Genomic DNA, 25,941 nt, shown 5'->3' with positions numbered 1-25,941 from the left:
TGAGATGAGTTAAGATGAGTTAAAATTAAAGTTAAAAATTGAATAAAATATTAATAGAATATATTGTTTTAATATTATTTTTGAATTGGGATTTGAAAAAGTTGAATTGTTTATTTTATTTTGTATGAAATTTGAAAAAGTTGTAATAATCAGATCATGAGATGAAATGAAAAGTTTTGTGAAAGTGAACGAGGCTTGGCAAGGGTGGACAATGGACTATTTACTAAGGTATGTTGTCTAATGGAAGAATTGTAGCAGTAAAAAAATTTGTGATAATTGATGAAGAAAAATTGGCAAAATTTGTTAATGAAGTCGTCATTCTTCTGCGAATTAATCATAGGATTGTGATTAAATTACTTGGCTGTTGTTTGGAAACAAAAGTTCCTATGCTAGTTTATGAATTTGTTCCCAATGGAACTCTTACTCAATATCTTAATAATCAAAATGAGGAGTTTCCACCAACATGGGGTATGCATTTACAAATTGTGACAGAAGTTGCAAGAGCTCTCTTTTACTTACTAATAAGTTTGATAACCGAATGAGGAAGAATAATTTCTCATTGATTTGTTTGAGTCGTACATCCAGTATTTATACAGCATATACAAGTCAGGAGCTGCAATCAAGGATTCTATCAAATATGGAAAACTAAGATCACGTAACAGTTACACTCAAGAGCTTCCTCACCTATTTACCATCGAGACATTAAGACTACATACATACTCTTAGATGAGAAGTTTAGAGCAAAAGTGACCGACTTTGGGACTTCAAGATCTGTTGCTATTGATCAAGCTCACTTGACCACACTAGTACATGGAACTTTTGGATATTTGGACCCAGAGTATTTCCAATCAAGTCAATATACAGAAAAAAAAAAGTTATGTTTATTTATGGCTTTGGTGTTGTCCGAGCTGAGTTATTAGCAGGAGAAAAAGCGATTTCTTCTAAACGGTCGTTAGAGACCAAAAGTTTAGCCACTTATTTCATTAATTCAATGGACAAAAAAAATTTGTTTGATATTCTTGATAATCGAGTTTTGAAGGAAGCTAAGAAAGAAGAGATTGTTGCAGTTGCCAATCTTGTGAAAAGGTACTTGAACTCACTACAAGAAATTTAGCCTATTGCAGCGATTTTTGACTTGTTGCAAAAAAAATCGTTGCAATAAGTTATCTATTGCAGCGTTTTTTAAATCGCTGCTGATTTTGGTGTTTAAAAATGATCAGATTCGTGATTTTAATATTTACAGCAAAAAATTTAGCAATTACAGCGATTTTGACCGCTGTATTTGTAAAAAACCTTTTGCAGCGCCTGAAAATTGTTGTAATTGATTTCTGGGCGCGAAATTTCATTTTTTTCATCCCCCGATTCCTCTTTCTTTTCCCTCCAGTGGTCTCGCCCCCCCTCCCCCTTCCCCCCTCTCCCCTCTCTCGGTCCCCATCGATCTTCTCCCTCGACCCAAGCCGCCGCACACAGCCAGTCTCCAGCGGCCCCACCACGTCACCGCCACCTCACCTCGACGTCCGCCCCCTCCTTCTCCCCCAAACCCCATGCCGGAAATGTCATTTTCCCCAAATCTGGCCTCACCTCTCTCTCTCTCTCTCTGTCTCTCGGATTTCTCTGTATCGCCGTCTCTAGGGGTGCCTTTCGCCACCACGCACACGTCGACGGCATCGCCCTTCTCCTCCGTGCCTAGCCCAGCCGCCCGAGGCCCTCGTTCTCTCCCTTGCTCTGTTCGCAACCCACGGCCCCGACGACTGGTTTGGGTATTGCACATCTCTCTTGTTATCTGTATTTCTTTGTTAATTTCTCTGCATTTTTTTGAGTATTTTAGTGGATCTGTAAGTCGTTCAAGTTGGCAGCTTAGAGGCAAATGGGACTTTTGAGTTAATATTAATTGAGATGAAGATGGCCTCATTGGATATGTTTTTGGATCACTCATGATGCTTGTTTCGCTTGATTCTGTCGCCACATTGTTGTGAATCTGTACAAGTTAGAGTTGCTTAACAGATTTTTACAGTTAATGGAATTACTCCAGTATTTCTCATGTAACTTAAAGGACCTGTACATTAAAAGAGAGAAAAACTCAGCAACTTACTTTCAGGGACCATCACAGCAATTGTTTTTTTTATCATTAGAATAGGTCACTTTTTGGCCCAGGTTTATTTGATCACATATTGTTACAAATGATGCCATGTTTAGTTGTCACAATCTGTTTTTCTAGCTAGAAAATTGAGTATGTGGTCTGAATTTGGGTTGCCGGTTGGGTTAATTGCTTTTGGGTTGGCCTACTTGAAGGTTTTCCAATATACTTTGTGACTTATATTTGATTCTCATGGAAATATGATTGTTCAAGTAACATGCAAACAAGAACAGCGTGCATATAAATAAGATGTTGAGCTACATACAGCCAAAAATTAAATGTTTATTTTTATCATCTATATGATCTTGTGCTTGGTTTTTTTACAATAGAGTAGCTAAGAGATGCTCAATCTAATCTCGTTATTTTCTAGGATACTTGCCGAGAAGGCTATATGATCTTGATGCCTCAAAATATGGATCTAAGGATGAACTAAAAGTACTGATTGCAGCTTTACATGAGAAGGGAATTAAAGTCATTCCTGACATAGTGATAAATCATAAAACTGCTGAGAAGCAAGATGGCAGTGGAATTTGGTGCATCTTTGAAGATGGCACTCTAGATGCACGTCTTGACTAGGGTCTATCCTTCATTTGCTAGGAATCTTGACAGTGGAGAAAGCTATGACCCTGCACCTGAAAGCTATGACCCTGCACCTGACATTGATCATCTTAATCCATTGGTACAGAGAGTTGTCAGAATGGATGAATTGACTCAAGACTGAGATTGGATATGATGGGTCGCGATTTGATTTTGTGAAGGGCTATGCCCCTAGTATTATAAAAAATTATATGGATAAAACCAAGCCAGATTTTAGTGGAGGGAAAACTGAAATTCTCTTGCTTATGGAGATGATGGGAAACCTAACCCCAACCAGGATGCACATCGTGGTACTCTAGTTGAATGGGTTGGGTCTACAGGTGAAGCTGTCACTGCATTTGATTTCACAACCAAAGGGATTCTGCAAGCATCTATGGTAAGGGAGTTATGGAGGTTAAAGGACTCCAAAGCCACTAGGATTGATTGGAATAAAGCCAGAAAGTGTTGTGACTTTACTGACAACCATGGCACAGAGTCTACTCAAAATAAACGTATCTAATGGTGTGTCACAACTTTATTTTGATTTTGGCGTTCAAATGTTTTATCTTTAAGTTTTTATATATTTCACTTGCTCAAGGAGAATGGCTTCATTGTATCGATAAACTAATAAACTTTATATCTTGCGTTTGGGGCTTACTTATATGGATTTTACTTTATTGAGAATTATTGTAATCCTCAAGATGATTGGTACTTGTTTAAGCTGAACATGCATTAGTTGCATCAATACACTCAATTCCCTCAACAAAGATCAATTTTGTTTCACATTTTACAAGTAATTAAAGCTAATAATCCTTGCTATAGATAATTTATAATTAAACTACTGAAAACAACAATAATGCATGCATGCTCATATACTTATATATATATATATATATATTCAGTTTTACTTTTGCTTATCTAAAATTGACAAAAGAAAATATTCACATATTACCTGTTGCTTTCAATTAATTTCAGGTGATTGTCTTCTTTGAGTTTGACTTTAATTTCATTAGAGAACAGGGTGGTTCAATATCTACCTTGTTTTCTAACCTAAGAATCTGTGACAAGTGCAGTAAAGTGCAATTACTTTGTTGCAACACTTTATTTTACTTGCTTTTGTCTATGTTTCTGTGTGAGATTACTAATCCTTTACCCAACACTGTCCTCAATATGCTAATTATTTCTTATTGTGATGTTCTCAGGGATGATGACAACGACTTCCTGGTTCAGCTATGTAAATAATAGTTTTTAATCCTCTACAAAAATTTTGATATAAGTTTGGAAGTACAGCGTTTTTTTAGTCAAGTAATGCTTTGTGTTTTTGCTTAATCTATATATATTTAGATTGGTTGCTGCAAGTCCTATGGATAATTATCTCTACTTTGATCATAAAAGTGTAGTTTGAAAGCAGTGGAGACCTAAATAAATATCTAAGCAAATTGTTTGTAAATTTGTATAGGAGTTTTGGTTTGGACAGTTATTGATGAGCTTCTAGTGTTAACAATACACATTTTTCCAGAATTTTAATAAAAAAAGGTTTGATTCTAAAGTTGTACTTTACTTGAATGAAGTTCTACTTTGAGATTAGTAAATTAGATTGATGCTGATGTGTTACAACTATTATGAAAAGTAGGTTTTCATGCATTCTTTACCTATAATAAGGCTTTCTCCTGTTTGTATGACTTCATGCTCCACTTTCCAGGTTTTTTGTTCTACTAATCAGTTGGTATTGTGTCTTTCCAGAAAACTCATATACAGGTATGCCTTTGAATATGGGAGCAATTACTTTTAGTTGAAAGTGATGAAGTGCACTTAGGATCAACTTGAAGTTTCTGCTTGGCTATGTACTGAACATATTTCTACTTGTTGTATACTGAATGTACTGAACATATTTCTACTTGTTGTATACTGAATGTACTTTGTAGAACATTTTCTATGTACCATTTGTATTATTAAGTAAAGGGAATTAAATCCTAGCTGATCTACTAACTTTGCTTCTAATACAAGTGAAAAAAATTACTGAAACTGTATGTTTCAGTAGTAATTTTTTTTTTAATTTTGTAATTAAGTATTTGCAGCGATTTTTATTCTTTGCAAATAGGCCCAATTCGTTGCAAATAATCAGTTGCAGCGATTTTAGTCCTTGAAAAGTATGCAAAATGCAACACAGGAAGCAAGCGTTGCTTTTACGCATTTGCAGCGCTTTTTGATTTTTTCCAGCGATTTTAGTCCTTGCAAAAACAATCAAAAGCAGCGCTAGAACGGTATGTTGCTTTTGACGTACACAATTGCAGCGCTTATAAATCAATTGCAGCGATTTCAAGTGCTGCAAAAAAGGGCAAAAGTAACGAACCAAATGTAGCGCTGCTGTTGTTGGAGGCTATTGCAGCGATATTTAGTGATATAGCAAGGATAAATTTCGCTGCAATTGATCAAATGCAGCGCCATGGCAATCACATGGGGTGGCCTTTTGCAGCGTGAAATTAGTGATTTTGCAGCGGTTTAAAAACGCTGCAAATGAAGTCTTTTGCAGCGTTTTTTCAATAACGTTGCTATTGATCAAAAATATCACTTTTATACTGTCGAACATGCAAGGAGGGTAATAACGCTGCAATTGATCAATTACAGCGTTTTTTCAGTGTATTTGCAACGATTTTAAGCGCTGCAAAAGGGCTAATTTCTTGTAGTGACTTGAATGGAAAGAAACGACTTAGGATGAAAGAGGTTACGAAAGAGTTGGAGGCAATACTGCAAATCTCACGAAAAGCCTCTAACCTTCACCAAAACTTTGAAGAGGTCGTACTCAAGAATGAAATGTTCGATCAATATGATGTTTCTACATCAACAATTGCAGGTACGTACAGACAGTGGCATAGTCTCATCCTTAGATGCCGAACCATTATTATCGTCTTAAATATTAGGGCCAGTATTTGAGCAATCTCATCTTATGGGTTACATAATTTAGTCTTTTGGTTGAATATATCTTGAAGTTAATGCCAGCCATGAATGTATCACTGAACATGGATTGTATATATATGATATATAATCTTATGGTGGAATGAAGCATGCAAACATATACATTTTATGGTCTCATCTCCTCCGAGCAGCTCTTCACTTGCTTCTGGTCTTCCATACTACAGTTTCAGAATTAATAGTAAAGCAAAAAAAATGGAACCCTAGCTTTTTTATGTCCTTTATACTAGCAACAAAGCAAACATACTCTTCAAAGTTCAAACTAAAACCAGAAGTTCCACGCTATTAGAAATACCAGTTCACCTATTCTAAGTCTGTTATATCTATCTCAGTTGGTTCTTCAATAAATAGAGCTCATTTTGATGTAAATATATGACGATGCAATACAATTAGGGTGTGTTTGGTTGTTGAGATCATCTCAACTTCATATCATTGATAGAATCTATTACTTTTTAACTTCCTATAAAAAAATTAAACTCATCTCAATTTATTTTATATATTTAAATACACATATCTCTACTTATTTATATTTAAATATATCTCAATGAGAATTACGAAATATTGCTAGTTATAAATTAATTCAAATTATCTAGACAAGAATTGGCTGATCTCTCCCAAGACAAAGATTCAGGTGCTTTCTCTCCTTGAAATCATCACAAAAAAACTCAAAGTAGGACAAAAACTCAAATGGAAGATTACTTTGACACCCTTGATTGTTTTAGAAGTCACCCGGCCAATAGCTTATGCTTACAAAAGCGAAGACTTTTTCAACTGGTGATTATGTAAGGCTGATATAATTATTCGTTCAGGCTGATATAATTATTCGTTCAGGCTTTAGTAGGGTCGTGTAGGACGTACTTTGGGTTATTAAACTTTTGCAAGTCGTCGATCTTTTTATTTTGAAAGTTCTTTGGGCTTGATCGTGTACAGTGCACGTACACTTTTCCTCTCAACCTCTTGCCTTGTAAGCTGTCAAACTCATTGGGGTGAAGTCCAATGACTCCTCATCACACCCAATTACACTAAAGAGTAGTGAATAGTCTATTTAAAAGAAAACAAAAATTATGCAACGTGACAGTTTCCTTGTGTTATGTAGGTATATATGCAACTGCAGCCTTTTAACATTGAAAATGTTCACTGAGAAAAAACTAATTGCTTAAATTATATTGAACTCGTCAATTTTCATATATTTTTTTTTTTCTTTTCATGCAGTTTTTATATTTCAAATCTTATTCTTTTCACTCGTACATATTCTGCAACGATTTTATTACGTAAAATTTTGGAGACACGATTGAGAAAAAACTTTTGTGGAAGTGGATTTTGTCTATGTGATATTATTGTTTTGTTTTTTCTTTCTGTGGAGAGTAAATTTACCCACTTTGGATTTCTATCATGGTTTCTTGGGTCTTTTAGAGGGGGAGGGGGTTGGTGGTGAGAGATAGTTGCTTGTATCTTTTGGATGAATAGGTCAGATCTACATCGGTTGACCATCTTGTGTATGATCAGTTCAATGAATAGCCAAATAGAATTTTAAAGTCATTACTGACATTCAGCTTCCCAATTTTGTTCTCGTCCCTGCTTAAACTTGTGTTGCCACTCTATGGTGGTTAAAATGCCAAGACACTTTTTTGGTAGTCTCCAATTTGGTGGAACCTACAGTGAAGGTAATTAAACTGCCAATTAGTCTTACAACCTGGTGGAACCTACAGTGAAGGTAATCATTGACAGCCTCCAAACAATTAGGAATGAGTATTCACAAAAAGTGGGTGTAGTATAATGTTAGGAAAGCAATCATAGGGAGAGTCTCATAGAGAGACTCAAGGAGACTAAAAAGGGTGTGTGTTAAGGAAATAAATATTTTGTGGTGTTTTTTGAATTATAGGCTAGCAGGGTGTTTTTGGGCATGGTAACTTTTTGGGGGGATGAAACAAGATATTCAAGATGTTTAAAGCAGTGCATTAAGTAATTATACTATATAGGATGTGGTTGTGTGTGGTTGTCTATCAATGGGGTTACTTGACCACTAAATAATTTTGTGGGTGTTTGGAGTTGTCTGAAAATTGCATGTTCACAGTAAACGTTGGTAACATATACTGCAAACCAGAAGCTGAGGTCGGATTACATGCCTTGTAAGTAATGATTATAATGCAAAGACTGAATTTCTTTTATTAGAAATATCTGCACCTCTTATTTACTAACACTCATTGTGTCGATGTTTGGTATCCACCTTACAGGTTGAAGTAGCCAAATGGTGTTTATGTGAACAACCTCCAGAATAGGCACTTGCTGGACACAGGACAATGCAGTTTGAGATGGGCCTCGAGACAAGGTTCTAGTTTTAGCTTACTCAAGTAGTTATCAGTTTTTTTAGTTTAGTACTAAAAAGTGCACCCTATTTTCCTTTAGTCCTTGCCCCAAAGTTCATTTGATGTTTGCTTATTTTTGGACTTTTAGCTATTGCATGATCATTAAAATATCTATTATATAGGGGAAAGTATGGGTGACAGAGAATGAGATTTGGTTTTTGATTTTGATGTACGTGTAGCTAAATTAATTGATGAAAACTATATGTACATTTAGATAAGGTTTAAGTTGGCTCTAGGTCATTATGGGTTGAAATGCTGATATTTGTGATGCTACATAATTCATGTGTATGTTGAATGGGTTTTCCCTCCTTCTCTTTAGTACAAGTCTATGGCAGTGTGTTAGTTATAGTATAAGGCGTATGGTCGTATGTTTATTCCATGGGACTGGTATATAAATGATTCACAAAGGGCAATAATAGTTTGGAGTCTAATGTCATCAGGTTTATTGCACTAACTCATGAGCACACATCCTACTAAGCGGTTGTTTATCAAGCTACTAAGTGTATATTGGTTGTTGCCTTTTGGTTGATGCATGGCTGGACCAAAATGTATGTGTGAGGATGTGTTGTAGTGGATGAAGGTTCAGGGATATTGAACCTGGATGCATGTTAGAGATGACTCTGTTTCATTGGGCAACTTTCTGTTGAGATACAATTAAACAGGAACAATTTTATGGTGGTAGATAAACTATGAAGTGGACCACTGTCATGCGTGTGAAATAACTTGATCCTATCTCACCCAGCTCTGCCAAGCTAGTGGATTTTACTGCCTACGAGTGTTATGGACCATTTTTTATTCAGTTGATGATGTTAATATTGTATTACATTTAGAATTTGCTAAGACTTGAGATTTAAATTTGTAAGGTTCAGGGATTTGGAATGTAATAGTTAAAAATCCTTAATCAATTACTGGAAAACTGATCAAGGATTTTTAACAGTCTATGAATGAATGTTCACATGGTTTTCACTTTGAAATAATTATCTACTTTTTGTTTAGCACAAAATAATCTTATTTGGGATAATTTAGTAATATTGCTTATCAGACGAGATCAATAATATAGTATTGTTTAAAATCAAGATTTTATGGCTATGACAGCCATACAATTTCCATAGTTTTTTTTTATAATTTTTTAAAAGACTATGAAATGAGCAGTCCCAACTATTTTAGAGAATCGTTTGCGGCGAAGTAGATATGTCGGAAATAAGCTTTCCCAACTATGGCTTTTGTATTCACCATCTTCGGGGATTTTAACTCGTCAGAAATAAGTTTTTTTCCAACGATTTGAAATGAGGCAATCGGTTTTTGGCAACCAACCCGCAACGAAAATGATTTTGTTAGAATAAATTATTAGCGGCAATTTTGTAGCAATGGAAAAAACTGAATTCCTTGTAGTGAGCAACACATACGTTGGGAATTAATAATTTTCTAAATTCATGATCCACTTCTTACGGGGATATATATTATAATTAAACACGACAGATATCATTGAGACATGCATATATTAGAAAATTAATTAAATAAATAAACTTTGGTTTCTGATATCATGTTTCGTTGTCTAAATTTCAAAGTCTTCAAATATATTTGATTGAAGTGAAGAAAAATTAAACTGATTCATATGACGTCATGATTTGTTTCAAAGTCCTTTTCTTGGAATAAAAGTCCGACTATTAATTTTTTTACAAGACGTTTGATAGGGGTTTATTGATTAATAATCAAATAGTTAAGTATCTTTTGATTTATTTTTCCCGTGGTAGATCATTAATTATTGAATGCAGTTCCATTTTCATCTTTGACAAAGTCAAAAGAGATCAGTCTATTATTTTTGTTCATGGCTGATCATAGAATATACTATTTTTCTCTCAATTACAATATCCTTGACAAAGTCAAAAGGGTTTGGCATCTAAGTTGTGGTTCCAATTCGTTATACCCTTTGTGCTTGCTTGGGCTCTTGCCTCCATCACCAACAGTATGATTACATTCTTTCAGAACATCCTAGTGTAATCGGATATAGTTCTTCCCTTTTATCAGTTGCTGCATGGTTATAATTAACTTCAGCTGCTTCTTTGACGTTTAATAATTGCGGTGGCTTTTTAATTAACATTTACATAATGAACTTAGTACTCTTTTATTGCTTTTTATTGGTGTGATTGATAGGATGGTAGCCTGGGTTTATGTATAAACTCTTTTATTGCTTTGTAATTTGATTGAAGGTGAAAAGTTATTTATCAGTGTCATTTTCACAATTTGGTGAACCTATAGTTCGATTTAAGCTACTCCTTCAATTTCACAGCTTTAGTTATGCGCATTTAATTGTTTTGTCACCATTTAGTCTGCCTTTGTTCTGCTTATATGTCTGGAGTCATGTGATGGTTGGCAATTGGCAACAGCAGGCACTCTCATTTCAAGTTACCTAGCCTTTTGGATCGTCCCATATAATTTCGAAATAATGGCCTCAAGTATAACCCTCATTGTGGATTTGACTCTCCTTCACATGTAGCTATAAACCACATCTAAACACACTTGTGTACTATTTTCCATTTACATGTTTTGTTCTCTCATGCATGCTTTTGCTCTCCACTTCTAAACCATTTCTTACTCCAGGTTGGCCAATGATTGAGTGTTGAATGTATCATGTTAATGCAACTTCCCTTTGTTGACATTATCTCTTGATTCTTTTTATTAATTTAACAAATAATGACTTCCAAGATGATACAATTTTATAGATTATGCTAATGCATTTGTGGAGCCTAATCTGTTATTAAAGTGTGTATGCACATCTGCATACACACTAAAGGGGAGCCCTGTTTGGCTACTTTAAGTGCATGGTATTTAATATCCTTTCCCTACTATTTTCATTTCTTTTTCTGTTGGCTATTTTTTTTAATATGCTGAATTTATTAGACTTGTAATCTTACAAAATGTTTTTACCTACCCACTCAAAGAGCTACTTAGAGGAAAAATGTTGGATTCATTTAGAGCAACAATGTCAATCACTAAAAAGAAACTTCAGTTTTTATTGGCTGGGTTAACTACTAATTTATTTAATTAATTCTTTAACTAATATGTGAAGTCTATTTGTAACATATTAAAAAAATGTTGGCAACTATGCAGATGTACTTGTGCTCATTTTATTTTTATTTAGACTTTAAGATAGGTAGTCCAATGTTGACAAATCTATCTAGAAGTCCATGTTCTATAGCCTATTTGTTAACATTCCATGTCGTAATGGAATCTTTTTATCATCATCTACCAACTTATTTTCCACTCATCACTTCACAAGAAATTGGATGAAGATGGGGAAGACATACAAGTCTTCCCCTATTTGGACAACATCCTTTTTATCCTCGCTTAATATGTAATTGCTTACCATCCTTATAATGCTAATAGTCGCATTATCTTCTAAACACCTCTATTTACTTTTTCTTTTGATAAAACATTTGCTAGAGTGAAAAAAACTTTGGAGAGCCATCATTGAGAGGACTGACTGAATTCTGGTTAAAGCTTATACCATAGTACCCTTTGATGCATTATTTGACTCTATATAAAGTGCACCTCAAAGTAATGCTTGGTCTATTAAGGAAGCATTTATATCGCAAGAATGTGTGCACATATAGACTGTCCATGTGCATATCAGAAACTTTATCAAATACTATACAACGATTACCAAGTTGAGTATGGTATGATGGACCTTGACATGAAGTAACACTCCAGAGAAACTTGTGTAAGAGGTTCGGCCTTTTTAAAAACCTTGGCAAATGCTTATAAGTAATTTTTACATTATGTGGCTTCCGCTATAGTCAGATATGCACTTTGAGAGCTCAAAAAGTTTAACTTATTAAATCTTATTGAGGTCTTTGTCGATGTACATGCAATTGTCAACTAATGTGCTATTTTTATTAGTTTTTGGGAGAAGGAACTGATATTATTGCGCAAAGGCAACTTTGCACCAGTCCATTTTATTTTGTCTGCACATTGACATCTCTACAGTCACTACTTAATCTGATTAAGCGATTCCAATGCTCACTCGCCGTTCATCCTCCCTACCATGGTAATATGTTTATGGCAGGATATCCTGATTTCCTTACTCTTCCATGCATGTTAAATTGCAAGTATAGAATGTACTTGAACATTTGTTCTTCTTCCAAGTGTGGTACATACTTGCATCTTTATTTTGGGCAAAACTAATATTTGCTAAATTAGTCGGGAACAACGCAGACTACCATGAAAACCACCTAGCCAAATACAATGTATATCAAAACATACATAGACAATGATACTTCATGATGTATGTGAAGCTTAATATTATAATGCATGGTATGACGCCCCCAAACACAGTGCTTGTCAGTAATTTTTACCTAACTAATTATAAGTTAAAACACATCAGCATACCTACATAACAGTCCAGTTTTGGGATATGTTTCTAGCATTTTATGCCCCCACAAACTCTTTCCATGTAACTGATCTTGCAAACAAGATCTTGGTTTAGTCATTTAGATATAACCTTAGTAGATTCAAACAAATATGATTGTGGCCCTGTAAACTTTACAAAGGTCAAGTCATTTTTATACCAAACAGCTTAGCAACATCAATCACTCTTCATGGATTAGTATCTGATGTGTTACCTTAATCCCTTTTCCCTCCGTGCACTAACTCTATCAAGTATCGATTGAGTTGGATGTTTTTTAAACCATAGCCTTCCCAATCTTGTATTTTATGAGTAAATACAAAGGTACTGCACGATATGGACAATTCCAGAATATGCATTTTGCCAATGCATCCTCTTCTAAGTATATAATAGCTTCTACTGTGCCTATACGCAACCACACCTATGTTTTTTTTCATCATGAACTGCTTCCCCATTTGTAATGTGGACTGATTTAGCAAAAAGCAATATGGATGATGAACTCATCGTATGTGTGCACTTCAATTTAAACAACCCACAATACATATGACCAACAATGCCCAAGCCTAGTTACATCACTAGTCACTCATGCCATTGTTCATCTCTCCCATAAAAACATTGCAACTTAGCAGCATCTAAGTTGGCTTCCAATATACTGCCTTGGAGCCTATCAACTCTGGAAAACCATACAGCTACTGGTAAATTTGATGCTGATGACTCATATTTTTCACTCCATTTTATGCCATGTTGTGTGTGGGATTTGATTACAGAAAAGATAGGCTAAACCCTTTTTTTTTTTCAGGCTTCCACAGGTGGCTGTGGCACTCCCAAGAATTTAGCTCATCAATTATTGCTCATAGACTTGGTGTAAGTTCTCATATGTTATAATAATACATAGTGTTTTGCGTCTGCTAAATTATTGTACGTTCCTACTACTATATATCTGTTTAGGGTTATTGAGGTGTACCTTGGCTTTGCAGTTTGGTCATTGTATGAATATATTGTCCTTTATGATTGGGTTATCAAAATGGGTGGGCATGCATTAGATTCAGGATTGATGAGACAGAACTACATTTAAATCTAACTCATCAATGTAACAGAGTTAAACTGCCTTTATAAGTACTTCTAATGTTTTTACACTATTTGGAAAATATGTGCTGTAGTGTAATTTATATATCCGTATATCTCCTGCAATACCAAGAATGCACCCAGTGGGTGTATGCCCCTTCCCGATACCCCTATCGGGATGAATCTTCATGGCGTTGTGGTTTTTTGTTGTTTTTCCAAGTGGTTGTATGTTTGTTGTGATAACTGACACAACAAAACTATGATACTATGTTTTCCATTAATCTTTTTCACATTTATTGTTACAAATGTGAAAATGTAAACCATAAACTTAATGTAAACCATAAACTTAGGACCTACTCCTACCAAATCTGTACGGGTTTTTATTTGGTATACATGTGTCTTGGGGGGAAGATTAAACTGATGGTTTGTTAACTTACACACTCTTAAAGTGTTTATCTGGGCTGATTTGTATGGAGACATGATAATATGGGCAACTTATATTGGCAGCCTAATCGTTGTATATTGGGTTTGTTTTCTCCTCTTTGGTCTCCAATTTGTCTATTGTTTTGTTTTGCTTTTAAATTTTTTTATATGAATTTCCTTTGTGAGCTTTTGTTTTTGGTTTGCCTATGTACTTGTACATTCTTATTCTTGGCTATAACGATGTTTGCTTCCACTCAAACATCGTTGTAGAGAGTGCTTTCTTATCCAGAATATGGATGGGCATTCCCACCTGCTGATTCCAAACTAGTATATTAATAGTTTCAGAACCAAGCGTGTTGTCTCTCATAGGTGCATTACTTATACATGGAGAAATGGCCAAATCTTGCCGTGGAGAAAAATGTAGAACATCTGAAGCTTCCCATTCAGATATTGTGCTAATACAACCCCAACCCCTCTAGCTTCGAGTACCTACACCCAAAATAGGGAGTAGGTTGCAGAAAATATGGGAACATGGGGGTGACTTCCAGTCTCCAACTTAAAAAATAACATAAGATTTTTTTTTTACAGACCTGTTATTAGCTACACCCATTGTTATATACTAGCAACAAGGGGAGTAATGGTCAAGCTTCGAACAAATAAACTCAAGCATCTGACTGCTTTCTAAATTCCCCTTGTTGGGCTTATATTGAATATGATAAACTATTGCTGATGACCAGCAAAAGACATAGTTATAGATTACATGCAGTAATCCACGCTCACAGAAAATGGTTGTTGACACAAAGTGACCCTTCCATTTTTCCCCTATGCTCCTTAATGATCCCATTGGTTTTGATGCTCATTTGGAGTGTGCCTGATATTTTTTCCTTGCTAGCTTGCATATTAAACACATGTAGGGTTTGTAATTGTGTAGAAGATTATATGATTCAGAGACATTTCTTGATAAAGTGAATTATGTGGCATGCATGGCCATGCCCATACTACTAGTACATTGGACTGCATTTCCAGCATGTTGTTGCCCTCCCTCTAGCTTTTTTTGGAGCAGATTTTTAAAGTATGCAGTAGCGAATAGGGGATGTTTATTGAGAACCAATGAGTATATGTCAACGACAGTGCGCTTACATGATTGGGCAATAAATCCTTGCTTCTCACATTTGTCTTAATTCTTTATCAGCCAACTTGAATTCTTCTGTTGCCCACTCAACCAACTTTAACTTGTCTTTTTCCCCCTGCTACTGATAAGTATGAACAGCAGCACTTCCCATAGAATGGCGATTTGGACAGCCAATACCATATTTATAGAAATTAACTCCCTGTATGCTGCTCGGAATATTGTCCATTATTTGATGAAAAAAAGAAAAAATAGGAGTTTGGATAATTCGTTGTACATTTTTTTTTTAAAGAAGAGGACGGTACCCCAATTTTATTAATAGCCCTCACTTATGGTGGAGGAAAACCGTGGTTACATCTCAGATTCCTGGGAATTATAAATAAAAGCAATAAACAAATCCCAGTCATCAAAAAAATCCAAAACTATAAAGCCAACAAATTACAAAGGGTCCAAAAAAAAAAGGAATAAAAACTCAACTAGTAAACCCATAAAACCAAACCAACCTGCAAAAACAAAACACATACAATTAAACACACAAATTATAATATATGAGAATAACAAACGAACCTAGGACAAAATCTATGAAATTTGCAAATGAGGAAGACCAATTCTGTCCATTCTAAGAAGACCTCGTAACTGGTTCGGCATGTGATCATTATCCGTATACCAATCCGACTCAACACCCCTAGAGCCTCTCTTGGCTAGAAAATTTGCCACAACATTACCCTCACGATAAACATTGTTCACACGGTACTCCATGCAAGATAAATAAGCAAATAATTCATCCCAAAAATCCTCAAGATACCAAATACTACACTCACCTTTAGTAATCTAATTAACTAGAAGCTGAGAATCTGTCTCAATCTGAACCCGAGGAAAGCCTAACTGAACACACCTCCTAACTCCCTCCAACAAACTTCTTCTCATTTCAGCCAAATTATTAGAACCCTGGCCTAGAAAAATAGAAAATGATGCCCGAAGCCTACCAGAGCTATCACGAATAATACCCCCAGCACCAGCTGGCCCAGGATTTCCCAAACTACTGCCATCAGTGTTAAGTTTCACCCAACCCTACGACGGTTTTGACCATCTCACCGCACGAACAATCTTAAGCTTAGGATAAACCGCAGGAATATCCAATCTGTTCAAAACATCAACATCTTTATTAGAAACATAAGAAAACTTTCATATTCCAGTTCATGAGCTTACGGATCCAATGTTTAATAGCCTGCCAAATGAAAGCAACTGATTCCGCCTTATTATCATACCGAGCTTTGCATCACCTATTCTAGAGTTGACAAGAAATAATAGAAGGAAGAATACCAAAAATAATGCAAAGTTGAGAGGACTTACCTGCCCGACGAAACCAAAAGTTAATCTGTTCCTTCCAAGTCCAGAAAACACCCATTTGCACACCAACCTAATTGGCAGCCATACACCAGATACGTCGAGCGAAATCACCAGTGCAAAGCACGTGATTCAACCCCTCAATATGACCCACATGGCAACAATCACACTTAGAAACCAAAGGAATGCCAACTGACCTGATTTTTTCATCAACACTCGGACAATTATTGTAAGCCTTCCACATCAAAATGGATATTTTCTTAGGAAGAGAGTTGTGCCAAATCTATTGAGCCCAAGGTAAAGGAGAAGCTCTCACCCGGATACAATCCCAAGCACTACTGGTCAAAAATTGCCCTAGTTAACTTCTTGCATGCTTGTTACTCACGCATCATAGACTTGGTTAGTGTGTGCCTTGCAGTAAACTTAATTCTCGGTTGTCATCACCCATTCAACTTCTCTCTGCAACGGTTTTTTTTTTCAAACTACATGGCTGAAAGTTGTTTTATCCATTTAAATTTGTCAAGGACCTACCATTATCCGATCTTGAAAAGTCAACTTCATATTAAGTTATATCAAGGAAATTTGTTCTAGCCTGTTTTTTTGTTACCAAGAATTAAATAGATAAATCTTGGATGCATATTGAAGATAGATTGCGGTCCCATGAAGATGCCGAAGGAGTAAACCATTTCCTTTCCATGGCTCAATCCAATGCGCCAGCCAGTGATGCCATTAGGTGCCCCTGTCAGATATGTCATATTAATTTTTTCCAACTATTTACTGTTGTGAGGGATCATCTGTTCTTGTGAGGGATTGATAAAAGTTATACTCAATGGATATTTCATGGAGAAGATGATCGTTTTCATGCCAACTAGTCAGATGATGAGGATGATGGAGATGATTTTGGTGAGCGCATTGATGACGTTGATGAGATGTTAGATGACATCGTGGTGGGACCCTTTGTGGATAGTGCAACCAGTTTAAATGCCGGTGGCAGTGACGATGATAATACAGAACCCAACATTAGGACATCAAGACACCATACATTTGAATAGTACATAGAGGATGCACGACGTCCACTCTATCCTGAGTGTACAAACTACTCGAAGCTATCATTTATGGTGAAGTTGCTTCACATCAAGACTATCGATGGTTGGAACGTGAAGTCATTTAACATGGTGCTAAAGTTATTGAAATCTACCTTCCCGATTGCTCTCTTGCCTCAAGACTATAATGATGCACGGTAGCTAGAGCGTGGCTTGGGATTTAGTTACACCAAAATCCATGTATGCCCCAATGACTGTATCTTGTTTTGGAAAGAAGATGAAGAGAAAGATGAGTGCCCTAAATGTAAGGCAGCTAGGTGGGTCTCAATGACAACTAAACACCGGGTACCTCAGAAAGTGATGCGTTATTTTTCATTGAAGCCTAGGTTGCAACGACTTTATATGTTGAAGAAGACAGCAGAAGCAATGCGATGGCATAAAGAGGGGCGTATTGATGATTTGAGCTATATGAGGCATCTAGCTGATTCCAAAGTGTGGAAAGATTTTGACAGGAAACATGATTGGTTTGCCAAAGATGCTTGTAATGTACATCTTAGACTTTCGAGTGACGGATTCAACCCATTCAATAACATGAGCAAGCCCTATAGTATATGGCCAGTCATACTTCTGTCGTACAACTTGCCACCTTGGTCTTGCATGAAAGACCCATACTTTCTATTGACATATTTGATAGATGGTCCTAAATCACCAGGAAATGATATCGATGTCTTCCTGCGTCCTTTAATTGATGAATTGAAAGAATTATGGGCGGTTGGTATTGAGACATATGACGCATTCAGTTCCGATGTTTTCCGATTACATGCTTCTTTACTCTGGACTATAAATGACTTTCCTGCATATGCCAATCTTTCTGGGTAGAGCATCAAGGGGAAGTTGGCATGTCTTGTGTGCAATGTAGATACTGATTCTATGTGGTTAGCCTATAGGCGTAAACATTGTTATATGGGCCACCGTCGATGGTTGGCCCTGGACCACCCTTGGAGAAAGAATAAACGTGCTTTTAATGGTGCGAATGAGGTTTGGCTTCAACTAGCAAAACCTACGCCCCAAGCTATACTTGAGCAATTAAGCATTGTCTCCTACGTGCAGTTTGGGAAAAGTTCATGGAAGAGGAAACAGGCACCACAAGAATTCAACTGGACAAAAAAAAACATCTTTTTCGATCTCCCATACTGGCAAGACGTGGAATTAAGGCATAACCTAGACATAATGCATATTGAGAAAAATATTTGTGATAGCGTATTGGGCACCTTGTTGAGTATTAATGGAAAGAGTAAGGACACTGCAAATGCGCGAAGGGATTTGGAACATCTCGGACTGAGGAAGGAATTACACTTACATCTGAATGGTGATCGTTGCCGAATGAGTCTTGCATGTTACACACTAAACCATAATGAGAGAATATCCTTTTGTGAGTGGGTGTCACAAGTTACTTTTCTAGATGGCTTCACCTCTAATATTGCTTGGTATGTGAATATTCGTGAAGGCAAAATTTTAGGAATGAAAAGTCATGACTGCCACATTTTTCTCCAACGGTTGCTTACGGTCGAGATTGGTGATTATCTGCGGCCTGACATCTGGCTAGCTTTGACCGAGTTAAGTACATTTTTCAAGGAATTGTGTGCTCGAACATTGACTTATGAATCATTGCATCGACTTCAGGCAGATATTTCTATCATCCTATGTAAACTTGAGATGATATTCCCACCTGCATTTTTTGATATAATAGTACACCTCGCAATTCATTTACCGGACGAGGCATTACTTGCTGGACCAGTGCAATACAGGTGGATGTATCCTTTTGAGATGTACCTGGGGAAGTTCAAGTGTTATGTTCGGAACAAAGCCCGCCCTGAGGGTTCAATTGCTGAAGCATATGTTCACGTTGAGTGTTTGACGTTTTGCTCAATGTATCTCAACGACATTGAGACCAAATATCAACGAGTTGAAAGAAACTCAGACATTCTAGAATAGCTTAATGAAGAATTTTTCTCTGTATTCTCACAAAAGATACGTCCGCTCGGGGTGGCAAACATTCACATGCTAACCGAAAAATTATTTTCAAGAGCCCACTGGTATGTTCTCAATAATTGTGGCGAGATTGAGCATTACCTCGAGTAAGTGGTTATGATTTTGTATAAAGCCCAGAGTACTGATCGGATACAGATTACACCGTGTAGTGATACGACTCTATTTTGCAGTGAGCATTATAACATGATTACAAGGGAAGTCAAAACCAACAATGCGCACAGGCACCAAGCTCAATTCCCTAGGTGGTTCAAGAAACACGTACGTATTTCTCTTGATTTATACAACCTTCTCGATACGTACCCCAGTTGGTGTGCATGCCATTTGAATCTGACATAAAAGATGCTAAACACTAGAAAAATAAAAAATTTGATATAACAATAAAAAATAGACGATGCCACATGTTTAAAACCAAAATGTTGTATAATTGTTCTAGCTATTTTATAATTTGATTGGTTTTGTCTTTTGATTGGAATATAGATTCGAGAGAAGCATGCGATAGATCCAGCCAGTGTACTAGATGAAATATATGCACTTGCATGTGGTGCCGACAAGTGGGTTGCGTCGTACGCTGGCTGCATAATGAATGGAATTAGGTTTCAAACAAAGGATCGAGAGAGGCACTGACGAACTCAAAATAGCAGTTTGGTTGTCCATGGTGAACACCAATCAAATCCCATTGACTTCTATGGGGTTTTGAATGATATTATAAAATTAAGATATATGGGTTGGCGTAAGGTCTATTTGTTTCAATATGATTGGTGGGATGTTGGTGATAAGCGAAGAGGGATTCACATTGACGACCATCTAACAAGCCTGAACACTTCTAGAACATGGTATAAAGATGACCCTTTTGCTCTAGCCTGCCAAGCCCAACAGGAGTTTTACTTAAAAAATATTAGTGTGGTGGGTATTTGGTATGTGGTCCATAAGATAACGAATAGGAATGTATACAACATTCCTTTAGTTGCGTCGGTTGACGATGCTGATGATGGTGCAGAGTCTGGTGATGATGACGCTTTCTAGTAAGATGAAAACATTGCTAGAAATGTGCTGCATGCCCAATGTAGTGATCCAGACTTGATGAATCCATTGAACAAGGTAGACGAAGAACTATTACTGATTGACCCTTTGACCATATTAGAACATCAACCATCTGCTTTACCTAACCACGAGGCATACCTCGAGGATGATGGCGTTGATGATGAGCTGGGAATCGATGATGCTGATGGTAATAGTAAGAGAAGCGATGAAGACAATATTGCATTTGCCGATGACGCAACCCCTAATTCTGAAGATGGTATGCCCTAATTTATAATGTTTTGATTTGGTTATCTCACTCTCTTCATGGTCTCCTTCTTTATTTATTATTACGCTTTATTTTTACGTAAAACTTGCTCAATGTATCAAAAGGATTAAATAAGCACACTTAAGGTATAGGATAAAACACCTTCATGATAATGCAGCACTCGTAATGGTTTATAAACAGCCTTTATAAACAATTAACAAACCTGTACCCACAACCCCAACCCCCTGTTCCCGTCTTCACACGACCCTCTCTCTTGAGTTGATGCAGATTTTAATGTACATACATTAATAACAGGATAAATATGTGTGCATTGTGATGATCATGAGGGTTGAATGTGGTAAATGGCCTTTTGTAGAATGATATTTATGTGGCATGTCAGCCACAACCAACTAGTTGCGTCAGTGACCATTGCCGGAGAAGCAAGGACATCATCTGCACAGGTCTTTTATATCCTCATTCCTATTGTTAACCTCTTATTCTGACATAGTTTGATATGTTATTCATTATGCTACCATATGAAGGGTGTTGAGCAAAGTTTCAGAACGAAGGTTTGGCCTTTCCTTCATTTTGGTAAGAAATGCCATCTATGCATCTTTATGTATGGGAGGTTTGTGCATAATTGGGCAATATTATGTTGATCCACTTTCTTTGGTTAACAAAGTGACAAGTATGTGATAGTCTCCAACTGCAATGTTTTTATCTTCTATTAGTCATTGTATCGGTTAAATATATGCATACGATATGCATATTGCAAGTATCTTAGTTTGATCATTTACTTCAGTTAGGAATATAAGTAGATGAAAACATTGCTAGGTTCATTGCTTCCTGCACAATGCAGAAAGATATGCATTTTAAGAAGATTATCTAGGTGGAAAATTTCAAGAAATATAGTTTTAGGGTCACGTATTCACTGCTTATATTCCTCAAGTCTTTTTAATGAAAACTACTGCATTGATGTTTCTACACCTATGTGTTGATATTGATTGAGGAATATAATGACTTACTCTCTATACTATCCAGAAACAGAGCTTAATGATGCAAAATCCTGCCAGCTTTCACATAAGACAATGGATTATGGGAGCTGCAAAAAAACTCTTTCCAACCCCTATGGTGAGCAGTTGTTATAGAGTCAATAAAGGTGCTCTTCTACATATACATAGAGTTGAGTGGTATTTCAGATCAATGAACTTGCTCATATTTTGATAACCTCTTTCAATGAAAAGCCAACTTCAAGTGTGATTGCTATTGTTAGAATGTGACACGTGAATATGATGCTTATGGGCCACCGTTTTGAGGTGAAGTTTTTAATCAAACACAATAGTTGATTAAACAAAGAATTTTTGTTGTGTTGGCTAATTTGTAGCTTATATCGTAGACTAAATACTCCTACTTGCTTCTTTGTCAAGTTTAGATAGAGCAATTGAGGTGTGTTGAATATCGTTGTCAGGGCCCAATGTTGTGATATGCTGACTCCTCTTTATATTCACATTTGCTCTCTCACTTCCAAGTTGTTTGATGTGATTCTAATAAGTTGAAGATGGAATGACAAGTATCAAGGAATTCAACTAAAACAAAAATTCATTTAACCACAATCAGTTTGCTTCATTTCCAGATCCTTGGCATGCACCCAATGAATATAACATACAGCATAAGAGGTACACATGAAGTTTGGCGAACATCCATATCAATCCTCCTAAAAGTATGGTGTAATGCACTGCCATTAGGTATTTCTTATCAATCCAATAAACTCAATCCAAGTAAATGGGATAAATGACATTGTGGACCAATTAATTGGCTAAATTGATGTGGGTGCCGTAATATGTTAGACATGATAATTTGAGAATAGCATAATCTGCCACCTGTGCAGCAGAATTGATTTGGTCTTTATGAGTTACCTAAAGCCAACAAACTAGCAAGCACATTTTTTTTTCTTTTTAAAAAGAGCCGGTAGCCACCCATATAGTAGCCCCGTCCCAAGTTTATTAATAGCCCTCACTTGTGGCGGGGGAAAATCGTGGTTACAAAAAGGACACCTGGGGGATACAAAAAAAAAACAAGAAGACTAAACCCAAGCATCAAAAACTAACGAAACAAAAACAAACTACAAACACAAAACCAAATACAAAGAGCCCCACAAAACATAAATAACCTAGCTCTAAAACAAGATCCCACCAGAAACCAAAAAAAACCTGCAAAACAAAGAAAGCCAAAAAACCCAAGACAAATACGCATCAAAACAAGAAAACAAAACAAGACAAACCTGGGACATCTTAGGAGATACGTAGGTAAGGAAAACCAAGTCTGTCCATATGAAGAAGACCTCGTAAATGACTAGGCAAGTCACCGTCAGCAGGCCAATCCTTATTGAGGCCCCTGGCACCCTGCTTAGCAAGAAAATCAGCCACACAATTTCCTTCACGATAAACATGAGTCACACGATAATCCATGTAGGTAAGATAGCTACTTAATTCGTCCCAATAATCTTCCAGATACCAAATATTACATTCACCTTTAATAATTCAGTTGACCAAAATATGAGAGTCTGATTCTATATCCACCTTATAAAAACCCATCTGATGACACCTCCGAACCCCATCCAAAAGACTCCTCATCTCAGCAAAATTATTGGATCCTATGCCTAAATGAATAGAATAAGCCATGCAGAGTCTACCACAATTATCACGAATGACACCCCCAGCACCAGCCTACCCAGGATTGCCCAAACTACTACCATCTGAGTTAAGCTTCACCCAATCCTGCCTAGGTTTCAACCATCTTACCACTTGAACCTTCTTAGGCCTGGGCAATAAGACCGGAATATCCAATCTATTTAAAAGGGCCACATCATGATTCAAAATATGAGTAACTTTCATAATCAAATGCATAATACGACGGATCCAAAATTTAATAACTTGCCACACCGACTCCACTGTGTTAATCTTATTTTCATACCAAGCTTTACAGCGCCAATCCCAAAGCTTCCAAGACACAATGAGGGAAGAAGACCAAAAATAAGGCAAATCTGAGAAGACTTACCCGCACAATGAAACCAAAAATTAATTTGATCATTCCAAGTAAGAAAAACTCCCATATGCACGCCTAAATTGACTGCAGCCAAGTGCCAAATTTTTCAACCAATATCCCCATTGCAAAGCACGTGATTCAGATCGTCAGAATGACCCATGAGGCAACAATTGCATTTAGAGACTATTGGGATACCAGTATTTCTAATCTTTTCATCAACACTCAAACAGTTATGAATAGCCTTCCACATCATAATAGAGATTTTCTTAGGGAGGTTGTTGTGCCAAATCCACTGAGCCCAAGGTAAAGGAGAAGCCCTCACCCGAATGCAGTCCCAAGCACTTTTGGTAGAAAAATTTCCATTATTATCTTTCAACCAAATAAGAACATCATTCCCCTCTTTACTCCGAGCCAATAACTGCCACAAATGAGAAGCTTGCTGATAACCCACTAGCCTCTCCAGCAAGGAGAAATCCCAACCATTATCAAGACGGCACTGTTTAATCTTCAACAACGGATGTCCAATCACAGGATGTATAGCACACAGAGGACCCCTATCATCCCTCGTACCAGAAAGAAAGATTACCTTCTCTAATAATCCACTTTGAATTAGACAGAACATCTGGAATACACCTAACAATAGATTTCCAAAACCTAGTACCCTTCGTAGGCTCCAAAAGAGATAAGTGATTGCCTCGAACATACTTACCTGTAAAGAAATCAGCCCAAAGAGACTTGCCCTGAATAAGACGCCAAGTAAGTTTGCAGTGTAAGGCCTTTTGAATATCATCAAAATCCCGAATACCCAAACCACCTTCCTCAATAGGCCTACAAATATTTTTCCAAGCGACCCATTTCTGTTTTCCTCTCCCATCAACGTCGCCCCAAAAGAAAGAACTTAAAATTCTGTTCAAAGCCAAAATCACAGTATGAGGAACCTGTAAAACAGCCAGAAGGTGGGTAGCCATACTTGATAGCACATGTCAAAGGAGGATTGTCCGGCCACCAGCAGAGAGCATCTTCATTTTCCAACCCGCAATCTTCTTGTTAATTTTACCAAGCAATTCACCAAAGTCATTAGTTCTGAGCCTCCCATCCACTATTGGAACACCTAAGTACTTAAAAGGAAAAGTCCCTTCAACAAAACCAGTAGTGCGAAGTAAGGAAGCCTTCCTATGAAGAAGAATCTTACGAGAGAAATAAATAGCACTCTTTTCTTTACTAAGGAATTGACCCGACCAAGATTCATACAGTTTAAGAACCTGCATCAATTTCCTTATAGACTTTTGAGCACCATTAGCAAAAACAACAATATCATCCGCATACATAAGATAAGATATAAGCGGGGTGCCTCGAGCTCGGGAGAACTAACCAATTGATCCATTATCAAAAGAAGCCTTAATAAGGTGTGAAAGCACCTCTTGCATGATTATGAATAAGTAAGGAGAGAGCGGATCACCCTGCCTCAGACCGGATTTCCCTTTGAAAAAACCCAAGGAGGTACCATTCATCATAATTGAATACCAAGGCGTAGAGATGCACATATCAATAAGGTTGCACACCCTAGGAGAAAACCCGAAAGCTGCCAAAACATGTAATAAAAATTTCCAGTCAACTCTGTCATTGGCCTTAGACATGTCAAGCTTGATAGCCACATTGCCCCCATTGGATTTTTTATGAATAGAATGAACCATCTCTTGGGTAAGACTAATATTTTCAAAAATATTTCAGCCAAGAATGAAAGCTCCTTGTTCCTTTACTTTGGTTCTAAGCTACTCGGCTTATGTAAGACACTGCAAATGCAAAGATATCACCTACTCACCTCAGTAAAGAATAGAGAAGAAATGTGATCATATATCAAACTTCCAATTGATTGACAATATCGAATGACCTATGCAGAAAGAAAACATATGTGTTGTTTCAATACCTATCGAGGGGGGGATTTAGATGGAGTAATCAATGCAAAAATGGCAAAATTATAGATTACCATTTTTTATTGCTTCTATATGTATGGTGCAGCTATGCTATAATGCCGAAACTATTAATTTGCTAGTACAGGTTTGCAACGATGACCAGTTCACATAAAGAGGGTCTT

At 36.7% G+C, this 25,941-nt stretch overlaps 1 protein-coding gene and 1 pseudogene across 1 annotated transcript; one reads left to right on the top strand and one right to left on the bottom strand.

Moving 5' to 3' along the window:
- The first annotated feature begins 211 nt into the window (after window positions 1-211).
- Window positions 212-17,473, top strand: LOC122306210 (annotated as a pseudogene).
- Window positions 17,474-24,829: 7,356 nt separating this feature from the next.
- On the bottom strand, window positions 24,830-25,540 carry LOC122306208. Its single transcript, XM_043118644.1, has 2 exons — window positions 25,409-25,540; window positions 24,830-25,213 (listed from the first exon to the last, which is right to left on the bottom strand). Exons 1-2 carry the CDS (start codon window positions 25,538-25,540, stop codon window positions 24,830-24,832), a joined length of 516 nt encoding a protein of 171 aa, XP_042974578.1.
- Window positions 25,541-25,941: the final 401 nt, after the last annotated feature.

This window comes from Carya illinoinensis, chromosome 4, assembly GCF_018687715.1.
Source record: "Carya illinoinensis cultivar Pawnee chromosome 4, C.illinoinensisPawnee_v1, whole genome shotgun sequence".
In the NCBI taxonomy this organism is placed as follows: domain Eukaryota; kingdom Viridiplantae; phylum Streptophyta; class Magnoliopsida; order Fagales; family Juglandaceae; genus Carya; species Carya illinoinensis.
The sequence above is the reverse complement of the archived record's forward strand: the minus strand, read 5'-3'. Positions and strand labels throughout refer to the sequence as shown.